The sequence below is a fragment of the Trichoderma reesei genome (assembly GCF_000167675.1).
Source record: "Trichoderma reesei QM6a unplaced genomic scaffold TRIREscaffold_16, whole genome shotgun sequence".
Classification (NCBI taxonomy): Eukaryota; Fungi; Ascomycota; class Sordariomycetes; order Hypocreales; family Hypocreaceae; genus Trichoderma; species Trichoderma reesei.
In genome coordinates, this window is record NW_006711163.1 from 373,216 (window position 1) to 393,378 (window position 20,163).

Genomic DNA, 20,163 nt, shown 5'->3' on the forward strand with positions numbered 1-20,163 from the left:
GGCCACACTGCCTAGTCCATCTCCTAGACGCCACCCTTTGAAACCACGCATCCTGCGCAAAAAGCAAGCATCACAGCTCCCTGGAAAGGCCAATAAAGCTGAGGTCACATTGTAAAAAAAGTCGAAAAAGAAAGGACCGAACGCGGATCGAACGCGTGACCTAGAGATCTGCAATCTCTCGCTCTACCACTGAGCTATCGATCCTTGAATGAGCGCAATTTTATTTGTCTTTATAAAGGGCAGCTGTATGAGACACGGGACGAAAAAAATCCAGGCAAAAATTGCTGGGCAAAAAAAGGCAAAAACAAAGGACCGAACGCGGATCGAACGCGTGACCTAGAGATCTGCAATCTCTCGCTCTACCACTGAGCTATCGATCCTTAGGTGATATAGCGCTCGTTAATTACTGTATATATAGCAAGTAGGCAGCTGCAATGCCGGAAGAAGATGTTAGCCGCTACCGAGGTACTTCAATTGCAGGGAGGACTTCACCTCTTGTTAGCTGTATCATCAAGTTGGTCAACAAATTCACTTCTTTCACCGTGATAGCATCGAGCCAACAACATTTGATTGACTTGTTCCAAACATCTTGGTCACTCATACTCTTCCACATATTTGCAAATCTTGCACCCATGGCTCCCCTTCGGCCTTGTAAATGTCCCAAGTCAGCGCGACGCAGATGGTCGGGGGCGACGACGGCAGGGTCGATGTCAGCAAGCATCCTGCTGCACCACCTTCTCAACCGCGCTCTCTTCAATGTTCCAGCCCTACATGTCGTCCTTCTGTGCATCCTAGCAAAATCCCCCAGCACCGTGCACTTGTGAATTCTACGACACCATGCACCGACATGTTATTCGACCTGAACTCAACCCTGTCCCATTAGCATGGCCGCCGTTGAGCATGACGGTGCCGTCTTCCGAGTAGAAGACTACAGCGTCAGCACCCTAGGGGCATTGGATCCCTCAAAGTAACTTCCGCCGGGGAGAACCAATGGGTGTCTGTGACGATGAAATTCAACAGCGGCATGTCGCAGAGTATGATAGACATGGCCGTTACGAAGGCTGAAGCCGAATATCAATGATGACTGGTCTCGCAAAGCAACACCGGCTGTAACTCCGAAGAGCTTCAGGACCCTTTCAAATGGTATCAATATATCTATGGTATATGCTTCTAACTCTAGTAGATAAGAGTGTATGGAGACCAGCTCATTGCTCTACATCTATATCTTGAGATGTTGAATGGCCAAGTTGTGGCCCCGGATTAGCCGCTCTCTAACATCATTTGCCAGTAGTAATGTGCTCGATGTGTATTTGAACCCTTGGGTCTGCTCATTCACCGGCAACCGAGACTTGTGATTGGCCTGAAACAAATTCAGAAGTATGAGGCAGAAAACTTTGCCCAGGTTGATGTTACACCGTCTTTGGTGAAGTCTTCAAGATAGCGTAGAAGGGACCCCTTGGCTCCGAATGGTTGGTCTCACGCATTCTCATCGGGAGTCAGCTGGCCAAGTAAAGAACGGCGGAGCGGACATCTCATCCGGGCGGATCAGTGGGCGGGCGGTACCGCTTCGACGCCAGTACGGCATTGGCCGACGGGTGTCCTCCGTAGACGACTGCATGGTTGTGAAAGCTGCGGATAGCGCTCTCAAGTGCCGGCTGAGAGCCGTCAGAAAGCGAGGCATAGAACTGGGCGACTTATCGCTCTCCTGCTATGCTTCCTTGTGGATCGAGAGACCCTTGGCTGTGATCATTGGAACGCTTCCAAGCTAGGGCTCAGAGAGTGCTCTGAGCGTCGGCGTCATCAGCTCGGCGGCCCGGGACATGAAAGATGTCTCTATGCCGTCTGCGCAGCATCCCAGCCGTGGAAAGCCTCCGAAAAAAAGTACTCCTCGCTGACCGCCGTATGCGAATCAGTCGACTGCACCCCGCCTTCACAGGGGCATCTTGATCGAACTACGATTCCACCTTGGCAGGCACACCAGGTGAGGAATCGCACGCCTAAATCATTGCCGTCAGCTCCAGCTTTCTTGCTGGAGTATTGTTCTCATCTTCGAGTAGAGACCCTCGTCCTCTCGCTTCCATCTCTTGTTACCTGGGAAAACGACAGTTCGTAGCGCGGATAGTAGTGGAATCAGTGGCTGATAGTACGGCGTGAAGTAATCGCTCATCGTCTGAAGAAAAATCGTCTCGTCTGTCACTGTTCCCAGTTTCAATATTGCCAGCTCCCAGGTCCCCGCGTAATTCCACTTGTCAAAGTCCGGCGCGACTCGAGTCTTGTCTGGGCCGTCGCAGTGTATGCATATCCAGAACAGAACCCAAAAGAACGACTCCAGATCGTGCATGAACGAATGCTGTTCTCCAAACAGCGCTCCGATAGCCATGAAAGCCCTCGTGCCAGTCTTGCCCTTGGCTCCAGAAGCACCATCTCGCCGCTCTCTAATAGCAAGATCAAGGTCAATCAGAAACGACGGCCATGAGGGGTTGCCCTTATCCTCATTGATCATCAAGTTGTTTATAGATATGTCTCTGTGCAGGAATCCGGCCTTGTGCAGAGACTCGTGTCCCTCAATGCAGCCTGCGAGCGCCGCCAGGAGAGCTGACTGCGAGCTTGCCTTGTAGATAGGCTTCCCGTAATCGCGAACAATGACACGCCTATGCACTCGGTTTGGCAGTGACTCCCTGCCAAGCGTAGTGGAAGTTGTTGAGCAGGATCGTTTGCTGGGCGGTAGAGGCGCACCGATCTGGCTCGAGGATCGCTTGAGACCAGTGGTGCTTCTGCTTCTGCTTCTGCCTTTCTTCGCACCTGCTGCACCAGATTCGGAGGGTCTCCTGGCTTGAAAGTTGATTGCCTCTGTGATGTTCAGTTCACCTCGGACGTTGGTCATGACATCGTCAATCTGGGACCGGACGTGGACGGTCTCGTGGTGATAGTACCGAGCCACATTCACTACCCCTTTCTCTGTAGCCTCTTGGAGCAGTTCGCCCTCCTCCTCGCGCTCGGTATACTGCCACGAATCCTTGACCACAAGCAGCCTCTGTGGGTCATCTTCACGGAAGGCCTTCCAGCAGATGGTCGCCCGCCCAGAGATGCAAGGTGCACGTTTCATCAGCTTGTCGAGGACAAGTCGCTCCGTCTCCCCGTTTCGCTGAATCCGGAGAATCCGTCGGTCGGCCTCGGTAGTGATAGTCGGGTCAAAGCCCAGCTGCTCTTCATTCATCCAAAGAAATCCAAGGATCGTGGACACAAATTGGAGGCCGTCTTTATTAATGTCGAACTTTTCGGACGCTATCCCGCCAAGACGGTCAAAGTTCCAGATTCTCATGAGAGATCCGCAAAGCGTGAAGCCTAGGACAAAGCGACGTGTATCCTGAGCCGCCAGAACCTCCCTGACATACCTCGCTAGATCGCGCCATGTGTTTGACACGATGTCGGCCGACGGGTTGCTCTTCAGTTCACCTGGCACGAGTATCTGCGACCAACGATACGGGGAATCCTCTTCAGCCGCTGGATCGGCCACAATCCCAATGTCCAGTTTCCGCTCCGCAACAGAGTCCTGGAGAGGCTTGTTAGGCTGTGCCAGGAGTCGCCGTCGCGGCATCGGGGTGGTCATTAGAGGCTTCGCGAGCGCCGCCAGCTCGTCGCTCAATCGGGTGATCCAGCTCAGGACATCGTCTTGCTTCGCGTCCTTGGGCCATCCACGCCATCCGGAACAAACAGTGAAGAGAGGGCTGTCACCGCCGACGCACTCCTCGAAGACAGCCTCAGAAACTGTCTGAAGGTCTGCCACACCACCGAAAAAAGTGTCGCGGAATCGAGGAAGACCGACGTACATAGCGCCAAGCTCTTCTCGGAGAAGAGTATCCATGTGCGAACGTGATTCGGACGAGTTGACGGAGCCGCTTGTGTTGCGAGACCATGGCGTCTGCGTGACAGAGGACGCGATCAGTCGTTGCGACGGCGGTGACGGAGTGGTTCGGTGACGGCGATGCTAACTTGGCTCCAGATACGATCATACGGACTGCCGTCAAGGGCTGCAGTTAGGAGAGGCTTTATTCGGTCGATGCTGCACTCGGCGGAGGCAGCCCAAGCAATGAATCTCAGCAAATCGTTAGAAAGGTTGGTGCCGCTCCCACGCGAAGGAAGCAGGCTGGAAGCCCTGAGGGTCAGCAATGCTGAGACGAGGCTGATTGCGAGCTTTTGAGCATCTGCTTGTTCGAGTCCGTCAATGAGATGGCCCAACGCGTCAGGCTGGCCATCTAGGCTTCGATTTTGGCAAAGCGACCGGAAGGAGGCGCGAAACGCGTCAAGACCGCTGCCGATGGGGTTTTCGTCAATGATCTTCGCCTGGTCCGCCATTGGAACGGATGTCGTGGACGGCAGGACATTGGAGGAGACACATAAGGCACCTTGGTTAGATGCCCAGGTAGATCAAGGTATTCATGGAGATGGGAGGAATAAGCTCGCGCTCACACGTGATGGCGTCTCGCTAGAGTGACCGCTCGGCATAAAGCCTTAGGTACTCTTATCTAATCAGATTGTACATGTTCTATTAGGCTTAAACCACGTCTACCTAGTAATGATATAATGTCACTATAGAAATAGATATATCTAGTAGATATAGATTTCTGGATATCTAATAGATATATTGAAAGGAGAAATATAAGGTTCTATAGAGTTGATAGATGGGTGTGGCAAATTCCTTGTACATAAACTATCTGATACAGTACCGGTAGGTATTACTTGGGTCACTGGATGCAGTGGATGGAGTCATTGCGACTTTCTGAATCCTGCCCCCCCTTGCTGTTTGAGTTTTGCGAAGAACGACTGATGATATCGCAAGAGTGCAAAATCATTGATTTCTGGATGCCTAGTTTTATGCTCGCCTCTTCAGGTCCCGTTCATCCTTATCACGTTCAACAAAACATGACCGTGACTTCATTTCCAAACCCACTAGATGGGGTTCGCAACGGTAACATATTCTGACTTCCACCGAATTGGTAATCTGGAGCTGGTCATCGACCATGACATTACTAGAGCTACTCTGCAGTGTTAGGCAAGACAGGAGGAGAAAGTGATGAGTACCGAGAGTCAGGATGTAATTCACCAAATCATATACTGGCTGGAATCAAGAAGCGCGTGTAAGAGCCACAAGCACCTGATGCGCGCCTTGTCCGAAAAGTCTCAGTAACACGGATTGACCAGTTGACGAGATCATCCATTTACTCAGTTTCATAGTCTCACGGGGTGAGTGACTGTAGTCACATGAAAGTCATCTTTCATCTCCCCCCAGATCCCTGACATGGCACCAAGTATAATGACGCTTGGTCTTGCGAATGCCCAGCCTCAGCCCTACGCATCATGAACATCCACCTCTGTTGCTCCCCTCACGAGCCTTCTGCACCCAATGCTCACCAATCGCTCGCAATCGCCGCCCTCCACTGTTCCTAGTAAACCGCGATTATGTAGTTCGCGGCCAAGAAGCGTCTGCTTGACTGTCGACGCAGCCATGATAAAAGCACAAAGCCAGCTCCATTCTATAAGCAAGCCCCTTGTTTAGACGCCTTTTGCCAGAGTAACCCTGCCTCTGGCCCATGAAATGTGCGTGCACTGTCAATGCACAAGGTGAAGGCCAGCTTCTGCATTATCGAATGAGAGGGCAAGGCCATAACGTGACTTGTTGGCCTTGGTTTTGAGTCCCCCCAGAAAGAGCGTCAGAGCCCAGATGATTATTATGTTTTTCTCCAGGGCAAGTCGCCCCGGAGTTGAGTATGAGTGTTGGTTCGTAAATTCGTGTATCGCTTCGCTTCGTACTAAGACATTAAACGCTGAGGTCAGGAGAAGTCCAGAAAATCGTACCTGTGGCTCACGTTAGATCTTTACGGCTCTCAGTACTATGTAAGAGTTGGGAAGGGGAGGGGTTAGCAGGCTGTATTCACCCTTCATGCAAGCTCTTTCCCTCCTTCTTCTCTTTCCAGAGAAGTGAGTGTGAATGAGTATGTGTGTATATGTGTGTGTGTGTGGTGTGAGGGGGAAGAAGTATTAGGTCCTCCTGTGAGAACAGCTATCGTCATATATGCTTATGGTACGCGACCCCCCCTTTTCGAGTCTTCTCCTACTTGTGTTCTTTGCCTTGTCCCTCTAGGACTTGAGGCACAATGAGTGTCCGGAATAATGAGAAAAATATGAGATCGAGAATCGAAGGAAAAACAACCCCTCCAATATCGAGCAAGTCGAGTGGGTATCGTCGGCGCCGAGGAGATATGATCCGAGTCAATCGTTGAGAGTGAGGATAGCGGTGCCCTGCTGGATCCCCGAGGATATTTGAGAACACCGGGGGGTTGAACGATCTCATCCCAGTCCCATGTATGGATCTTCAGAGGGCATCCCCGTGGAAGGAAGAGAGTGCGTGCGCATGTGCAGGCCGTCGACGACGCCATCGGCGCTGCTCATGCTGCATACGCTGCCCAGGCGCCGCTGCTCGCTAGTCTGCACCAGCTTCTGCACGTAGCTCTTGGCTTCGTTCTCGACCCAGCGGTCAATGTTGGGGTCGTTGCAGTCGGTGTGGCGTATCAGGTGGCTCTTGACCTGGCCGAGCTCCTGGCGGAGGCGCTGGTACTCGAGCTGGAGCTCGCTGTTGCGCCGCTCGAGGCTCGACTTGATCTCCTTGAGCTCGTCAACCTTTTCCTTCTTCTTCTGCCGGCATTTCGAGGCGGCCACCCGGTTGCGCTGCTTGATGAGGTCCTTCTTTTCCGCCTCGCTGTGGCGGCGGCGGCTCCTCTTGGGCGTGGTCGTCTTTGATGTCTTTTGATCTGTGCCTCTGGTGGCCCCGGACTCGGAGAGTCCTGTGGAAATGGAGGTGTTGCCGGGCGACTCGTCCAGGCTGAGGGTGCCCTCAAAGGGAGACATGGAGGAGCCAAAGTCGTGCTCAGACTTGCGGAAGGGAGACATGGGAGAGGCCGCATCGCTCTGGAACCCGGCTTCCATCATCCCCATGTCCTGCGTAGGCGGTGCAAAGTCCAAGGGCTCAAACAGAGTGCTCCATGTGTCCAAGGTTGTTGGCAGAGGATACTGCATGCTTGTAGTGGTCGACTCAGGGCCCATCATCTGGAGCTGCGGGTCGATGAGGGTGGCCATGACGGTTTGGGAGTCCATGTTTTGCGTGTTTATGGGGAGATTTCGTGGATGGAGGTCGTACCTCTGCGCCGGAGGGGAGTCCCAATGCCGGCACAGTCAGTCTTAAATAAGTTGGTGTAGCGACAAGTCGTGGTGTTGGTTGAAGGGAATCCGTTTCCGGCCTCGGATATGTGTTACCAATTGTCTTGGCTGGATGGGGCCTGGCGTTTTTATATGGCGGATACAGATGAGATGCTCTGGAACATGGACAGAGCACAAAAGGCTGGAAGAGAAACGTCGGCGTACTTATTGTGAAGACAGTTTGGAGAGGATCGAGTAATATAATATGTACTAGGTAGAAGTAGAGTAGGTGGTGGAAGCTATAGGAAGTTTGAAATGGCTTCTTGGTTCACCACTAGACACGTGTATCGTCTCGTGTATGATGGATGCGACATCAGATGGGGGAGAAGAGCTCCGGCTCGCGGGCACTCGGTGGCAATCTTTATATATAGTCTGATACAGGCACTACGGGATCTGGAGATACTTCACTGGAGAACGATCGCAAACCTGATTTTTTTCCGGAGCCGGTCTGGGCTAGTTGATGTACTATCTAATTCGCCGCGTGCTCGGCATGCCTCAGGCTGGGGGAGCACATTGTGCTGCCATCATCCCTTGCCGTCACTGCTGGGGAATAAGAGGCTTGGAGGCCCGGCCGGCAGATGGAGGGGGTGCAGCTCTGCCTAGTGCTGGCGTTTGCAGTCGCCCTTGTTTTGGCCCCAGGAACCGGCCCCGGTTCTGCGATCTGCTTTAGCTGGAACGACTTAATTCGGCCTCTCCCACCCGGCTGCCCGTTGTGGCGATCCAGGTATTCGGGGTTGGGCGTGGTGGAGATGGATCGAGCGGGAGATGCTCTGGCGAGCTCTGGTTTTCACCATCGTCTGCGCGCCGCTGCGATGCTCCGTTGCAGCATCTTGGCTTTGTCTCGCTGAACTGTCCCGGTATACTTGAGCAATCATCTCTGTCTGGCGAGTACTTGTGTTGGTCAGCCGTCAGCCGTGCAGCAAACAAGATTCGCGATATCACGGCTGTTAAAGAGCGGAGCGCCACAGCAGCACATAACGCCGTTCCCACCAGCCACAAGCCGCTACGTCACCGGTCCAGAAGCTCCCCAGATCGCCCATCCGCTCCGGTCTTTGTGCATGCGCTGATTGGCCAATTCGCGGCTGTATCTTTTTGAGTTTGGTCTGCACTGCCAGCCTGCGCAACCAGAGGGCAGCAGCGACTCTGGTCCTTGCCTTCGCCTCAGTTGATGTGCAGCAGAACTGCCCAAACGGGCGGTAGCTGTGGCGCACGAGTGTGTGCCAGCGGCCGCTGTGAGTGGCTTGCGCGCAGGAGCGCTCTCCATACGGTCCGGACCTAAGCCTCCGGCCGCTGAAACCTTTGTCCCCCAATAACGCGGCACACTCAGATACTGTGAGCATCGCCGTCAAGCAGCGCATCGAGCACAGTCTCGCCGGGCTAAGCAAAGGCGCCTCTGCCTTTTGACGTCAGCCAGTGCGGCACGCCTCGACTTCGGCCATGGATGCAGAATTCCAGCGCTGCGGTTGCTGGGGAGCTGCAGGACAAGGCCAGGCTCTGTCAGGCTAAAGGCGCTGCCCATCGCTCGCTCAAGCCATTCAACCAGGCACGCGCTGTCACTTGGCCCCCCCTCTACTGACCGGACGGTATTATGCCATTCGACAGGCTGACTGAACCATGCCAACAGCTCGGAGCGCCCATTGGCTCCCCGGGGGCGGCGAGAGAAGAACTGCGGGCTTTGGGCGACACCGTTTGAGAGACACAGGGCGTGACACATGGAGGAGGCGAGGAGGCTGCTGCTTGGGTGGCCGATGGGGTCTTTGCCATGCCCACCCCCAAAACGAACGGCTCCCCGCCTGGCCACCCGGATCGGAAAGCAAGAATGCCATGGAAGGGCGAATCGAAGCCAGTGCTACAAGTACGATGCATTCTAGTACTGGTATGTATGTGTCATTGGCCCCGGCGAGGATGATGGAGACACGTGCTGTGCGATCTGCCTTCGGACGACGTTGCGGAAATACCGGCGATGCTAAGTATACACATAGGACGTATTTATAGCGAGAGTCGACGCGAGCATTTGTGCTCAGGCTGTTTACGCACTCAGCCTCGCTCTCGTTATGCTTTTCTTTGAAGTATTTGAGAGGCCATCGGTCCCGGCGTGCTGGAGACGCCCCATCGTCGTCGGTCCTCTCTCTCTCGCTCTGAGCAAAGACAACGACTTACATACCGCGGGAGCAAAGACGGACATCGAACATGCAGCAAAATGTCGTGTCGACCTCCAAAAGGCAGCCTGCGGGGCCCGAGGCAGGTGAAACAAGAGATTCTCACCAGAAAAAAAAAAAGAAAAAAAAAATAAAGAAAAAAAAAAAAGGAAACAAAAAGCACGAAGCGGGCATGGTCTTGCATACCTGATACCATCACCCTACGGATTCACCTTCGCCGGAGCTCACGGCCAAGGAGCTTGATACGGAGCAGGATGGGTCTCCCTAGAGCAATGCGGCCCCATCAGCGTTTCCTGCTTTGGGTGGGTGGAGGAGCTGCCGACGCCGAATCAGGTCGCTCAAGGCTGTTGCCGTCCATCGTCACTGGCTTGCAATTGGCTCTCGGAGAAGTGGCCGGCGGCCAATCAGAAGTGCCGGAGGTCGACGACCATCTATCCCTTTCGGTCAAGCTTTGCCAGAGTAGCGCTGCAAGGGTTGGGGTCCCGAAGCTCCTCATCAGCCTCTGTGTTTAGGTGAGCCGTGTAATGTCACAGGCATGCCATGAACGGACCTTGCTCATCTGCTCGGCATCGCCTGTATCAAGGTGGCTGGGGACGGCGCGGTTGATCAATATTCGTCATGGTTTGCGAGCAACCTACCACTCGGAGGCGGTCCCATCTGCTCGGCATCTTCTGGTATCAAACATGGTAGGGGGACGGTGCGGTGACTTCATCGTCTGCAAGCAACAGGCACTCGGAGGTGCTCCACATGCATCTTGTCGTCACTGGCGCCGAGGAGAAACCATGTGAACTACAGTACGTGGTGATGTATAGCACGGCATGGGTTGAAGCTTGGGTCGAGCCGCTAATGACGCCCTGGCTTCTGCCTTTGGCCTGGATCGTGTTATTTCCGCAATCTTCTGCCGTCTCCTCTCTCGCCCCTCTCTCCTAGAGAAAGGGATGGGGCCTTGTTTGATGGAGCGAAGACGCTCGATCCAGTCCGTCTAGCTACGCATCTCATTCCCGTCGGGGGGCGCGATTGGTGTCCGGAGAAGTGCCCGTGCCCTAAGGCTACTGTCGCTAGAAGACGGCTTATACGCCCTACACTCAATAGTCCTGTGGTTCTAAACGACCGGAGGGGTGGTGATGAGGCATGGCTTTCTGCATTCCAGGAGAACTTCGCCGACTCACTCTGTATGACCGGAGATGTGTGTCCCACACTTGCTCCATCGGCCACCCGTGTACATACCGTACCAACGGCCTTGGCCCGACGTTTGATGATTTCAGCGAAATCAAACTGCTTACGGCTCGATCTTGGGGGGGAGTGAGGGAGGGAGGAGACACTCCATAACGGTGTCGAGGTCGATGGCTCACTTGTCCCTCGATCAAACAAGCTCTCAGTTGAGGCACTCTTGGCGGCACTACAACTGCATCCCCGAAGGATCATTACATATCATCTTGCAGCTGTCCGCCCCGGTCTAACACAATGTAGGCAGGTACTAGGTATGGTATGCACATCGACCAGGCATCAAATCTTGATTGTTGCAGCTTCCAAAGCCACAGCAAGCGAGTTATGCCGTGCTGATTTTCTCGCAGCTTCGATGGGGAACCCCCCCTTTGATCGTCCTTTGCGAACGATTCGCCCTTGGATGCTTGCTCCACAACAACAGCAACAACAACTGCATTACGATATCACAACTACTACGACCAAGTTTTGCCGGAAGACGTCCGCTCGGCTGCGTCGCTTGGCACTCTTGGATGCATCTCGCTGTGGATATCAGACTTTGATGGATTGGGAAACCTAATCGTGAAGCTGCTGCAGGACTGCTAGCCCCTGAGTCATGCGCTGGGATCGTGATACATAGTAGGCTATTACTATCTCGCACAGCTAGCAGGGCAGCTTCAGTGTTACATCCTCCCGTGCCCCCCTCCTCTCCCCTCCCCTTATCCCGGTTTTTTTCATCCCACAAGCTTGAAGGGGTGAGCCTCGGTGTTGAGCACATAGTCATCCAAGCTGATGATGTCCGGCGTCGTAAACATGAGATAAAAATATTTCAAAGTCTCGGCAAGCCAGAAGCTCTATTATATCCGAAAAAGGGGCCACATCACTGTCAGTTCACACAACAGAGAAGATTGAGGCAAGCAAAAAGGAAAAAAACTACAGAATGGAAAAAACTCACCTCCATGTAGTCCTCCTGGGGCAGCTCATCCGCCGCTCGCGTAACGTCCAGCACCGCAGCGTTGGCAAACTGCGTCCTGGTGCCCTTTTCGACCGCGGTAAACATGTCCCACGCGGCCGTTTGAAATTCCTGCCGCCCCGTGATGCGGTACGAGTAGAAGACGCTCTCAATGGCCTCTGGCCTGAGGAGATATCGCGGGTCCTTGGCACTAGTGAAGCCCCTGGGCAGATGGGGCTCCCACTCAGGCCTCTTTGCACGCTCCTCTAGCCAGTGCTCTTCGTCCCAGGGACAGCGGCTGGAGCGGTCTCTGCATGGCGCCAGGTCGAGCCGCTCGGGCATCATGCCCGTGGGAAAGGCCCTGTAGGCGTAGACGCAGCCGTTGGTCAGCCTGACGCCCGTTTCGACATCGTCCGGCCGGCTAAAGAGCCTGCCTGCAAGGCCAAACATGCCCCCTACGAAACAGGCCAGGTGTTCCGTCTCGGGATCCAGCACCGCCTCTCCGCTGTCCTCGTCGACGTTGACATTTCCCGGCATGAGCACGTCTTCTTCAGCCCCCGGCAGCATGGGACGAAAGACAAAGTGACGGTCCGCGGCCTGCAGGAACGTCCTCGACATGGTCTCGTACTTTGGCTCCCCGCCGCCCAGCAGCTGGTGCATCTTGGGCAGATACTCGTACAGCGAGTCTGCACAGCCCCCGAGCGTGAAGCGGCTGCCGCTGACGACGTCCTTGGCCCGCATGTTGACGTCGATCGGCCACACGCCCGGCAGGCGCGTCTTGTTCTGCCCCTGGTAGAAGACGTCCATGACCTGCGACACGGCGCTGTAGTACTTGTCGTCGCCCGTGACCTGGGACAGGTGCGCCAGCTCGAGGGACAGCGTGCCCGGCGATGCCGACACGACGGAGCTCTCGACGACCAGCCCTTCTCCCGACTTGGCCGAGTAGAAGTTGAGGAAGTCGACCGGCATGCCGTTCTCCGTGTTGAACCCGGCATAGATGAGGTCCCCCAGCTCGACGGCCTTCTTCAGCAACACCTCCCTGCCGCTCAAGTCGTACGCCGCCAGCAAGCCCCCGAGATAGCGAATGTTCGTCTCAAAGATGTTGACCCGACTGCTCGTCGACGACCCGAAATCAATCTCCGCCACCGCCGCCACCGCCTCGTCGAACTCCTCCCGCAGGCCCATGATCCAAAGCGTGTCCAGCGCATCGACGAGCGTCGCCGCCCAGCCCGAGAACTGCTCCCTCCCGCCGCCGCTGATGGGCAGCAGGGCGTCTTGCTTCCAGGCATAACCTTTATAGGCCTGCCATGCCCGGAGGAAGACTTGCTTTACTGCTTTGAGCCTCTTGATGCGTTCTTTGGCGGCGGCCGGGGATTCGGGGCCGAAGCGGTGCTGGATACGGGGGAGGGGGGGTTGTTTGTGTCGAGGGGGCAGGTGGGTGGTGTTGTGAGGGGGGTAGCGGAACGGGATGGCACTCCAGTCGAAGCTGGAGTTTGAGTCGGGATATGGGGTGAGTGGCGCGCCGCGGTTCATGAGACGCTCAAGACGAGACCATTCTGATGATGCTGATACTGATGCTGATACTAATGCTGATGCTGATGTAGGCGTTCGGGATAAGAGTCCAAGGTGCCATATTGATAGGATTGCGAGCGTCAAGATGATGCTATTCCGGACGAGTCGTGGACGGCCGACAACAAGCATTGTCACGAATTATTTTTACACGGCGAAGGGCAGCGATGATATTTCCTTCAACATCCCCCAGGAGACGACGATAAGAACGGTGAAGAGATGCAAGGACTTGAGTGTCGTGGGAAAAAGGCTGCTGAGGACTTAGTCAAAGGGAGGGAGAGAACCACCCCTCACTTGAGAGCGCTGCTTGTTCAAGACCTCCCTTGAATGGGCGCATAAGGTCGGCATAAAAAATAGAGAAACAATTCGATGAGCTGCTACCTTGTGGCTTTTTCTTAGACACATAAGGCGGGCATACGATGGAGAGAAAGAAAAAAAAAAAAGCTTCAATAAGCTGCAAATACCCTGTGGCTTTTCTCTCAGACGGCATCGTCTTTTGTTACAGGATAGATCTGAGCGCCTTGATTTCGCTTAACAGCCCTTGCATAAGGTAGCTGGTTTACATGACTGACTGCATAAGGTATCAGACCTGTCGAGCCTCCTTCACTTACCTGCACCTTGGGTTATGCAGAAAGCGAGCTTCCAAATTTCATATCAAAGTGTCGTGGCTATTTGTACAGATTTGCCGGTGGCGAAACTGAACAATCTGCGTTGTTGTGTTGGAGAGTTGAGCCTAAAGAGCGTTGGACGCGGCTATATTGGATGTAATTTTCGTCTACTTTCGTAGGGCGAGTTGTGAAGCTGCATTTCTCTCTTTTTTTTTCTCCCCCCCTTGCAGACGGAATGGGTATTATGATGGGCTTGATTGTGTCTGATGCAGAAAGGGATAACTGTCATGTTTATGCGTTGGGTTGCAAGTCGGTGGTGATATGCTTGATTTTAATGGATGTTGAAGATCCTCATTTCAGCTGCAGTAGATCCGCGCCTATCATAACTGTTCTCAACAGAAACAAAAGGAGTCTTCTACATACATACATACACTGCGGCATAAAATCCCCTTAGATTTTCACGAATACTATCGATATGATGCGGCATGCAACAACTAAAAAGAGACCATTCTTTCAATCTAGAACGCTTGAATGAGCCAGTGCCTTGACCTAATGTACATTTCCATCCATAGTCATACAATATATCCTCACACATATGCCCCCGCTCATCGCCTCCTCTTCCGCTTCTCCTCCTCCTCCTCCTCCAACCTCAACTCCTCCTCCACCTCTCCGTCCATCTCCCTCTCAATCTCCCTCTCCTCCAGGTCCTCCGCCTCCAAAATCTCCTTGATCAGATCCGTCTGCCTATCCCGCTTGCCCTTGGACCGGCGCTCCTTTCGCGCATTCTTCTCGTTGGCCGAAAGCCGTCCCCCGTCCATGGAAATCTCGACCTTGCGAGGCTTCTTGCCGCCCTCTGCTCGCTTCCCGCCATCGTCCACGCCGCTGCCGACGCGCACGCTGCGAGCGACCTTGGTCTTGGCCCCGAGAGCCCACAGATCGCCCCAGTGCGACTTGCGGGCGTCGTGGTAGGCGAGCTTGCTGAAGCTCTTGGGCACTGTCCATCGCTCAATCTTGCCTTCGGGCGTGCAGACGTCGAGCGTGACGTGTCCTTTGCGCTTTAGCGGTGGCAGGACCATTCGGGGCAGGGTTTGCATGTCCGGGCTCTCCTGTGAGTGTTCGTATCCTGCAAAGGCCTGCTCGGTGGCCTTCCATCCTGGACGCTGGTCTGCCTTGAGGTGGCCTCGCTGGATAGCCACATAGCTGAACTCGACATCGCCCTGAGTATTCGAGCTGTTGCCCAACATCTTGGTGTAAAACGTCGGCCGAGTGAATCGCTGGTTGAAGTAGCAGTAATCCTTTCGGCCCTTGCTCTTCCCGGCCTCTTTGTACATGGGACATGTTCCGTGGTTGGTACAAGGCGCAATGATGTGGCCGGCTTCGCGCTCTCTGTGGAATGCTGGGTTCAGTTCTTCCGCCGGGGTGCCAGGCTCGCCGTTCTGAGGCAGGAGGAACTGCTTGAGCAGCGTGTCTCTGACATGAGCGACAGCTTCGAATCCGCGGGGGTGGGCCTTTTCAATCACAATGAGCACGCCACCGTCTTTGTTGAGGAGGGTCCACAGGTTGTTCAGGATAGCCTGGCGGTAGTGGTCTTGCTTCTCCTTCAGGAAGAGGTGGGAAGCGATGATGAGGTCGTAGCTCTTCCGCGGTTGGGGTTTGTCACCGGCATCAAGATGCTCGCCCTGCATCTCTCCTGAGTGTTCGTAATCAGGCAGTCGAGGCAGGAACGTGGTGTTGTGGAGGAAGCTCTTCAAGCGGTGACGCAGTCGATCTGATCCAGTGATGACCGTCTTCCTTCCAGGAGGCTGTGTGCCCTTGACCTCGCCCTTTTCTCGTAGGAGATCCCACTCTGCGTTGAGTATCTGCTCCCAGGCAATGAGGCCGGCTCCGCCAGCTCCTGCATCTAGAACACTCAAGCCTGCGTTTTCGCTCCTTTTGAGTCGCTCTTGGATCCAGTCGCTGCCTAGCCGCCTCCGCACTTCCCGCAAAACAGACGTGACAGAGGCATAAGCAGGAGGAAGAAAGCCGGCGAGAAACGCATCGGCCTCAATCTCCGTCATGTGTCGCTGATCAGGGGGTAGGCCGACGCCGCCCATCTGCCCGTTCTTCTTCCCTTCAGGGGTGGATGGCGAAGTCGGTAGTCCTGGGCCGCCGAATGCGGCTTCGGCAGCGGCCTTGACGTGAGAGAGGTGGGTTCGATCCAAGAGGTCCCGGATAGGTGTGACGAATGAAGTTTGAGGTAGTGAAATCTCGACCGGGCTTCCGTGGAACCTGCCCTGCAGAGTGTAAGGGTGGAATCGTCGCGCCTCGCCTGAAAGCACCTGCATCTCTACCCCAGGCGAAGCCGGATCTTGCTCATCAAAGAGAACCTCACCCTCCTCTTCTTTCATCTCATAAGCCTCCTGCTCCGCTTCGGCTTCCGCCCTTGCTGCCACAATCTCCTCCTCCATTTGCTTCTTCTGTGCGGCCTTGAAGTCCTGCATCAGCCTCTGCAGCGCCTCATGTTCCCTTGGGTTCCTGGCAACGGCGTCAATGTAAGATAATGACTCTTCAACTGCTTCTACCGCGGCTTCAGAAGCCGACAGTTGCTCCGAGATTGAAGGCTCCTCTGCCTCGCCATCCGCGAAAGGTAATCTGTAGATGACTTCCTCGAATCCCCCGCCTTCCAACTCTCTCAGCAGCGTCCCTTCATCGCTCAGCCGTGTCACTTGGCCTTCCATGTCCGCATGAGTCGGAATGCCGACGTCTTCAGGCGCCGTCTCTCGGAGTGGTGGTCCATAGAGCCGTTCGTACAGCGCATACTCCTCCACGCTGAGATAGCCCTTGGGCAGGGTGTCTCGAAAGCGCTGCTTCGCTTCACGGACAACCTTTTCGATATCCTCTGCAGATTGGCTTCCTGGGATGGCTGATGGTTCTTGGAGAGCAGCTTTGGAGGTGGAAAAGCATCGTCTGTTTAGCTGATACGAGCCTCGCTGAATCTGTATGCGTGGGGCAGTCGATCTTGTCAGTGATGCTGGTGAAAGTGAAGCATGTCTGGACTGCCTCGACGCCGTGAAGAGATAGGCGTAGCTGCACTTGGGGCAAGCATTCTTGATCCCATTCAACGGCAGCATCTTGAATTTTGGCACAGGATTTTTTCAAGGGGAGAAAATGCTGTTCTTCTTCATGAATAACGGCAGTTCTCAACTTTTTTCAGACTTTCACGGTCACGTGTTTGCCACGATTGGCGATAAGCCTGCATGACAGAGTCAGGCCAGCGCTAACAGACGCACTACAAAGACGAGCTCCATTGGACCAACTTAAGACGATGGAGTTGTGCAGCATGCGGACTCTGTCTCTTTTTATTTGATTTTATTTTATTTTATTTTCCCTATGTCAAAATTGACGGGGCAGTCATAATACCAGCTTTCATATAATCAGGCAACGGCCTTGTAGGTATCGCCACTGCATGCCAGCTTAGCTGACGCGGTTGTAGAATCGCTCACGCACAGGAACAAACTCCGTCCACTCTCCACCACCCATTCGCCTCCATCGCATCATTCAAATCAATGGAGAAAAAAAAAAAATCACAAATCTGCTAGTGTCTTAAAGGCCGACCTCTGTTGTTGCGGTCGGACACTGCCCGCTGGCGCCGGTCCTCCAGCCGCTGCCGGCTTCACCCGCGATGGCTGCTGTCTCTTCGGGTTGAACATGGACAGCTCCGCGCCCTTGTACGCATCAATCTGGCTCACCAGTCAGCAATGTTGCTCCCCTTCCCCCGTCCATCCTACGCTCCCTGTTTGTTACGTGCCGAAAATAAGGACGTGAAGTAGAGTCCGACGAGCATCATGACGACGTTGAGGAGCACCGTCACGCTCCAGTGACGCTGAGCGGGGACGGGGCCATCGCCGCCCAGCGTCCTGCCGGGGGTCTTGAAGACGGCTTCGGCCTTGCCGCCGTCGGCGAGGGCAACGGCCTTTGTGACGGCCTCGGTCAGGGCGGACGGGTTGGCGCCGCGGATGGTCTGGACGGTCGAGCCGTTGTGGAAGATGACGAACGTGGGCATGGCCGTGACGCCATTCGTGCGGGCAATGTTGGCTTGGTTGTCGACGTTGACCTTTGCAAAGGCGACCTTGTTCGGGCGCGAGTGCTCCTTGGCGAGGCGCTCAAAGTGCGGCGCAATCATCTTGCAGGGGCCGCACCAGTCGGCGTAGACTGTCACGAATCGCTTGTCAGCAGTTGATGCATCCATCGACCTTTGTCGCAACATGGCTCGACCCGGCAAAGTGCCATACAATCTGCGACGACGACCGAGTTCTTGGAGAGCAGCGACTGCCACTCGCCGTCGGACTGGACATGGACGGGGCCGCTCATGGTGACGATGCGCTCGTAAGATGCAGGCAGGATTGCAATGCTGTCTGTGGCTGAGGAGTTGCTGCTCGCTGTTGGTGGTTGTGAAGGAGTCGAAGTCTGAGCGTGGCCAGCTTGCGCGCGCCGTCTCTGAATCAAATTGCTGAGTAATGCCAGAGGTGCCAGGAGCTGCTGCAACTTGTACCTACAGTATTATGGCGTAGGTGCCTACCTAGCAGCCGGAGGGGGGTTTTTGGTGACCGTGACAGACTCGTAACGTCTAATGTAAGCGCTTTATCAGTGATTTTTTCCCTTATTCATTGACTTTTGCCCTTACAGAAGGGCTTACAGATGCTGTATAGGTCACCAAAAACCACCCTTGGCCTGGTAGGTACCTTAAGGTGTTAATGCAAGGGCCAAGAACAATCAAGGACTACCGCATCGGGCATAGCGTCTGTTGCCTCGAGCTCAGGCAGTGCAGAATGTTTGAATTAGACACGGCAAGACCAAATTCAAGTGCATTAATACTTGTATACCTATACTAACGACATGATCGGAAAAATAGATATGTTTGTTGCAATTTCTTGGTAAGAAGCAGTAGCCGCTGTAGATTCCTCTTCCCACTAGGAGACAGCTTCTCCATCGCTCGAGGAACGGTGTAATACTATTGGTTCGTTGTCCATCTACAAACAGAAGCTTAGCCCATCCATTTTCCTCCCACAGGTGAGAGCATATGGCAATATAAAAGAGAAGAAGTAACACTCCCTTTCTACTTGGTGTTTATCAACTCAATCAGACTATCTCTTGTTGAAAGAAAGTGGTCAAGGGGCAAAAAAGAAATACAAAAATAAGACTGACGGGTGTGGGATTCGAACCCACGCCTCTTGCGAGATGCGAAATCCTTTCGAAGGATCAAGATATTCTCTTGAGTCGCACGTGTTAGACCACTCCACCAACCCGCCTTAGCGTCTTGGATGAAAAACTCGACTGGGAATTACGTATAACAAGCTTACAAGTTCAACCATAGTGACACTCATACCTTGACCATACCTACCTGTATCGATTTGTTGAATTGCCAGCAATTGATTGATGGGATGTATATGAACGCTGATGCGCTACACCTACTCTTGGGCAGGGTGACGCTTTATCGTCCAGTGTCTTTTAGATTTATTTTTGTTTTAGCATCGCATACTTGTCTTCTGATGAACAAGTCAGGTATACGTCGTTCTAGCCTCTTAACCGCCGGTGGCTCACGCAGCTTTCTTACTATCATCTCCGCCCAGATTCTGGCTTTCGTATTGAGGCAGAATAAGCAGATCACACCTTCTTTTTTTTTTTCTCTTTCTTAAAGACCGGGGAGGCTCTGTTTGTCCCTCGACTGCTTGGCTGTATGGAACATTGCATTCCCTCGGAGATGTTCAAGTCTGATATCAAAGCTCACCACCCATCAACCCGATAAGCAGCGCCTCCAGAAAACAAACGTCGGAAATGTCACTGACTGAATACAGAAACCGGCAATCAAACATGAAATGCCTTTCTGATAAGAATGCCCTCACAAATGACTGCCTCGGAGATGCTTCGTCTCACCTCGTGCTTCAGCAGCAGTTACCACTAAACAGTCACCAAAACCTTCGCAACTCCGTCCCTAGGCTTATCATTCCGATAGCGGCCCCACATGGGGAAAATGGCGTCAGCTTGGTGGCAGATTGATCATTCTCCAGCTTTCTGAGGTGAGGGTAATCACACAACAAGCCATTGGAGAAGCGCGCAATTTGGTCTGCAAACTGGAGATTATGGAGCTATTTCTGAAGCCGTCATTGGTCCCTGATGACAGAATGAACATGGCAAGACAAAAAAAAATAGAGAGCTTGTCGGGTCTTCGGCGTTGGGGCTTCGGGCTGTCGGGAGGGACCCTGACTGGGTGAGATTGAGTCGAGGTGGATGGATGCTATTTATTGAGACGACTGGAATTGAGATATCTTGGACACAAGCTCCCTTTCTTCTTGATGTACTTACTATGAGAATATCATCCAGTGTACATGGAACCATGAATTGACAAGTCAAGCAGAAGAGAAGACAGATCCGACCTCTG

The 20,163-nt window shown here is 53.9% G+C and overlaps 4 protein-coding genes across 4 annotated transcripts; all 4 read right to left on the reverse strand.

Annotated features, from left to right (window-relative positions):
• Positions 1-2,011: 2,011 nt before the first annotated feature.
• On the reverse strand, positions 2,012-4,356 carry TRIREDRAFT_122898 (uncharacterized protein; the record flags this gene model as incomplete). Its single annotated transcript, XM_006967255.1, has 2 exons — positions 2,012-3,922; positions 3,994-4,356. The coding sequence occupies 2 exons, from the start codon at positions 4,354-4,356 to the stop codon at positions 2,012-2,014; spliced, it is 2,274 nt and encodes a 757-aa protein (XP_006967317.1).
• Positions 4,357-6,348: 1,992 nt separating this feature from the next.
• On the reverse strand, positions 6,349-7,152 carry TRIREDRAFT_109538 (uncharacterized protein; the record flags this gene model as incomplete). Its single annotated transcript, XM_006967256.2, has 1 exon — positions 6,349-7,152. One exon carries the CDS (start codon positions 7,150-7,152, stop codon positions 6,349-6,351), a length of 804 nt encoding a protein of 267 aa, XP_006967318.1.
• Positions 7,153-11,350: 4,198 nt separating this feature from the next.
• Positions 11,351-13,555, reverse strand: TRIREDRAFT_79960 (uncharacterized protein; the record flags this gene model as incomplete). Its single annotated transcript, XM_006967257.1, has 2 exons — positions 11,572-13,555; positions 11,351-11,470 (listed from the first exon to the last, which is right to left on the reverse strand). Exons 1-2 carry the CDS (start codon positions 13,267-13,269, stop codon positions 11,351-11,353), a joined length of 1,818 nt encoding a protein of 605 aa, XP_006967319.1. The 5' UTR covers positions 13,270-13,555.
• Positions 13,556-14,350: 795 nt separating this feature from the next.
• On the reverse strand, positions 14,351-18,095 carry TRIREDRAFT_122900 (uncharacterized protein; the record flags this gene model as incomplete). The annotated part of the gene is made up of 5 exons (XM_006967258.1): positions 14,351-16,691; positions 17,073-17,077; positions 17,340-17,449; positions 17,529-17,936; positions 18,017-18,095. 5 exons carry the CDS (start codon positions 18,093-18,095, stop codon positions 14,351-14,353), a joined length of 2,943 nt encoding a protein of 980 aa, XP_006967320.1.
• Positions 18,096-20,163: the final 2,068 nt, after the last annotated feature.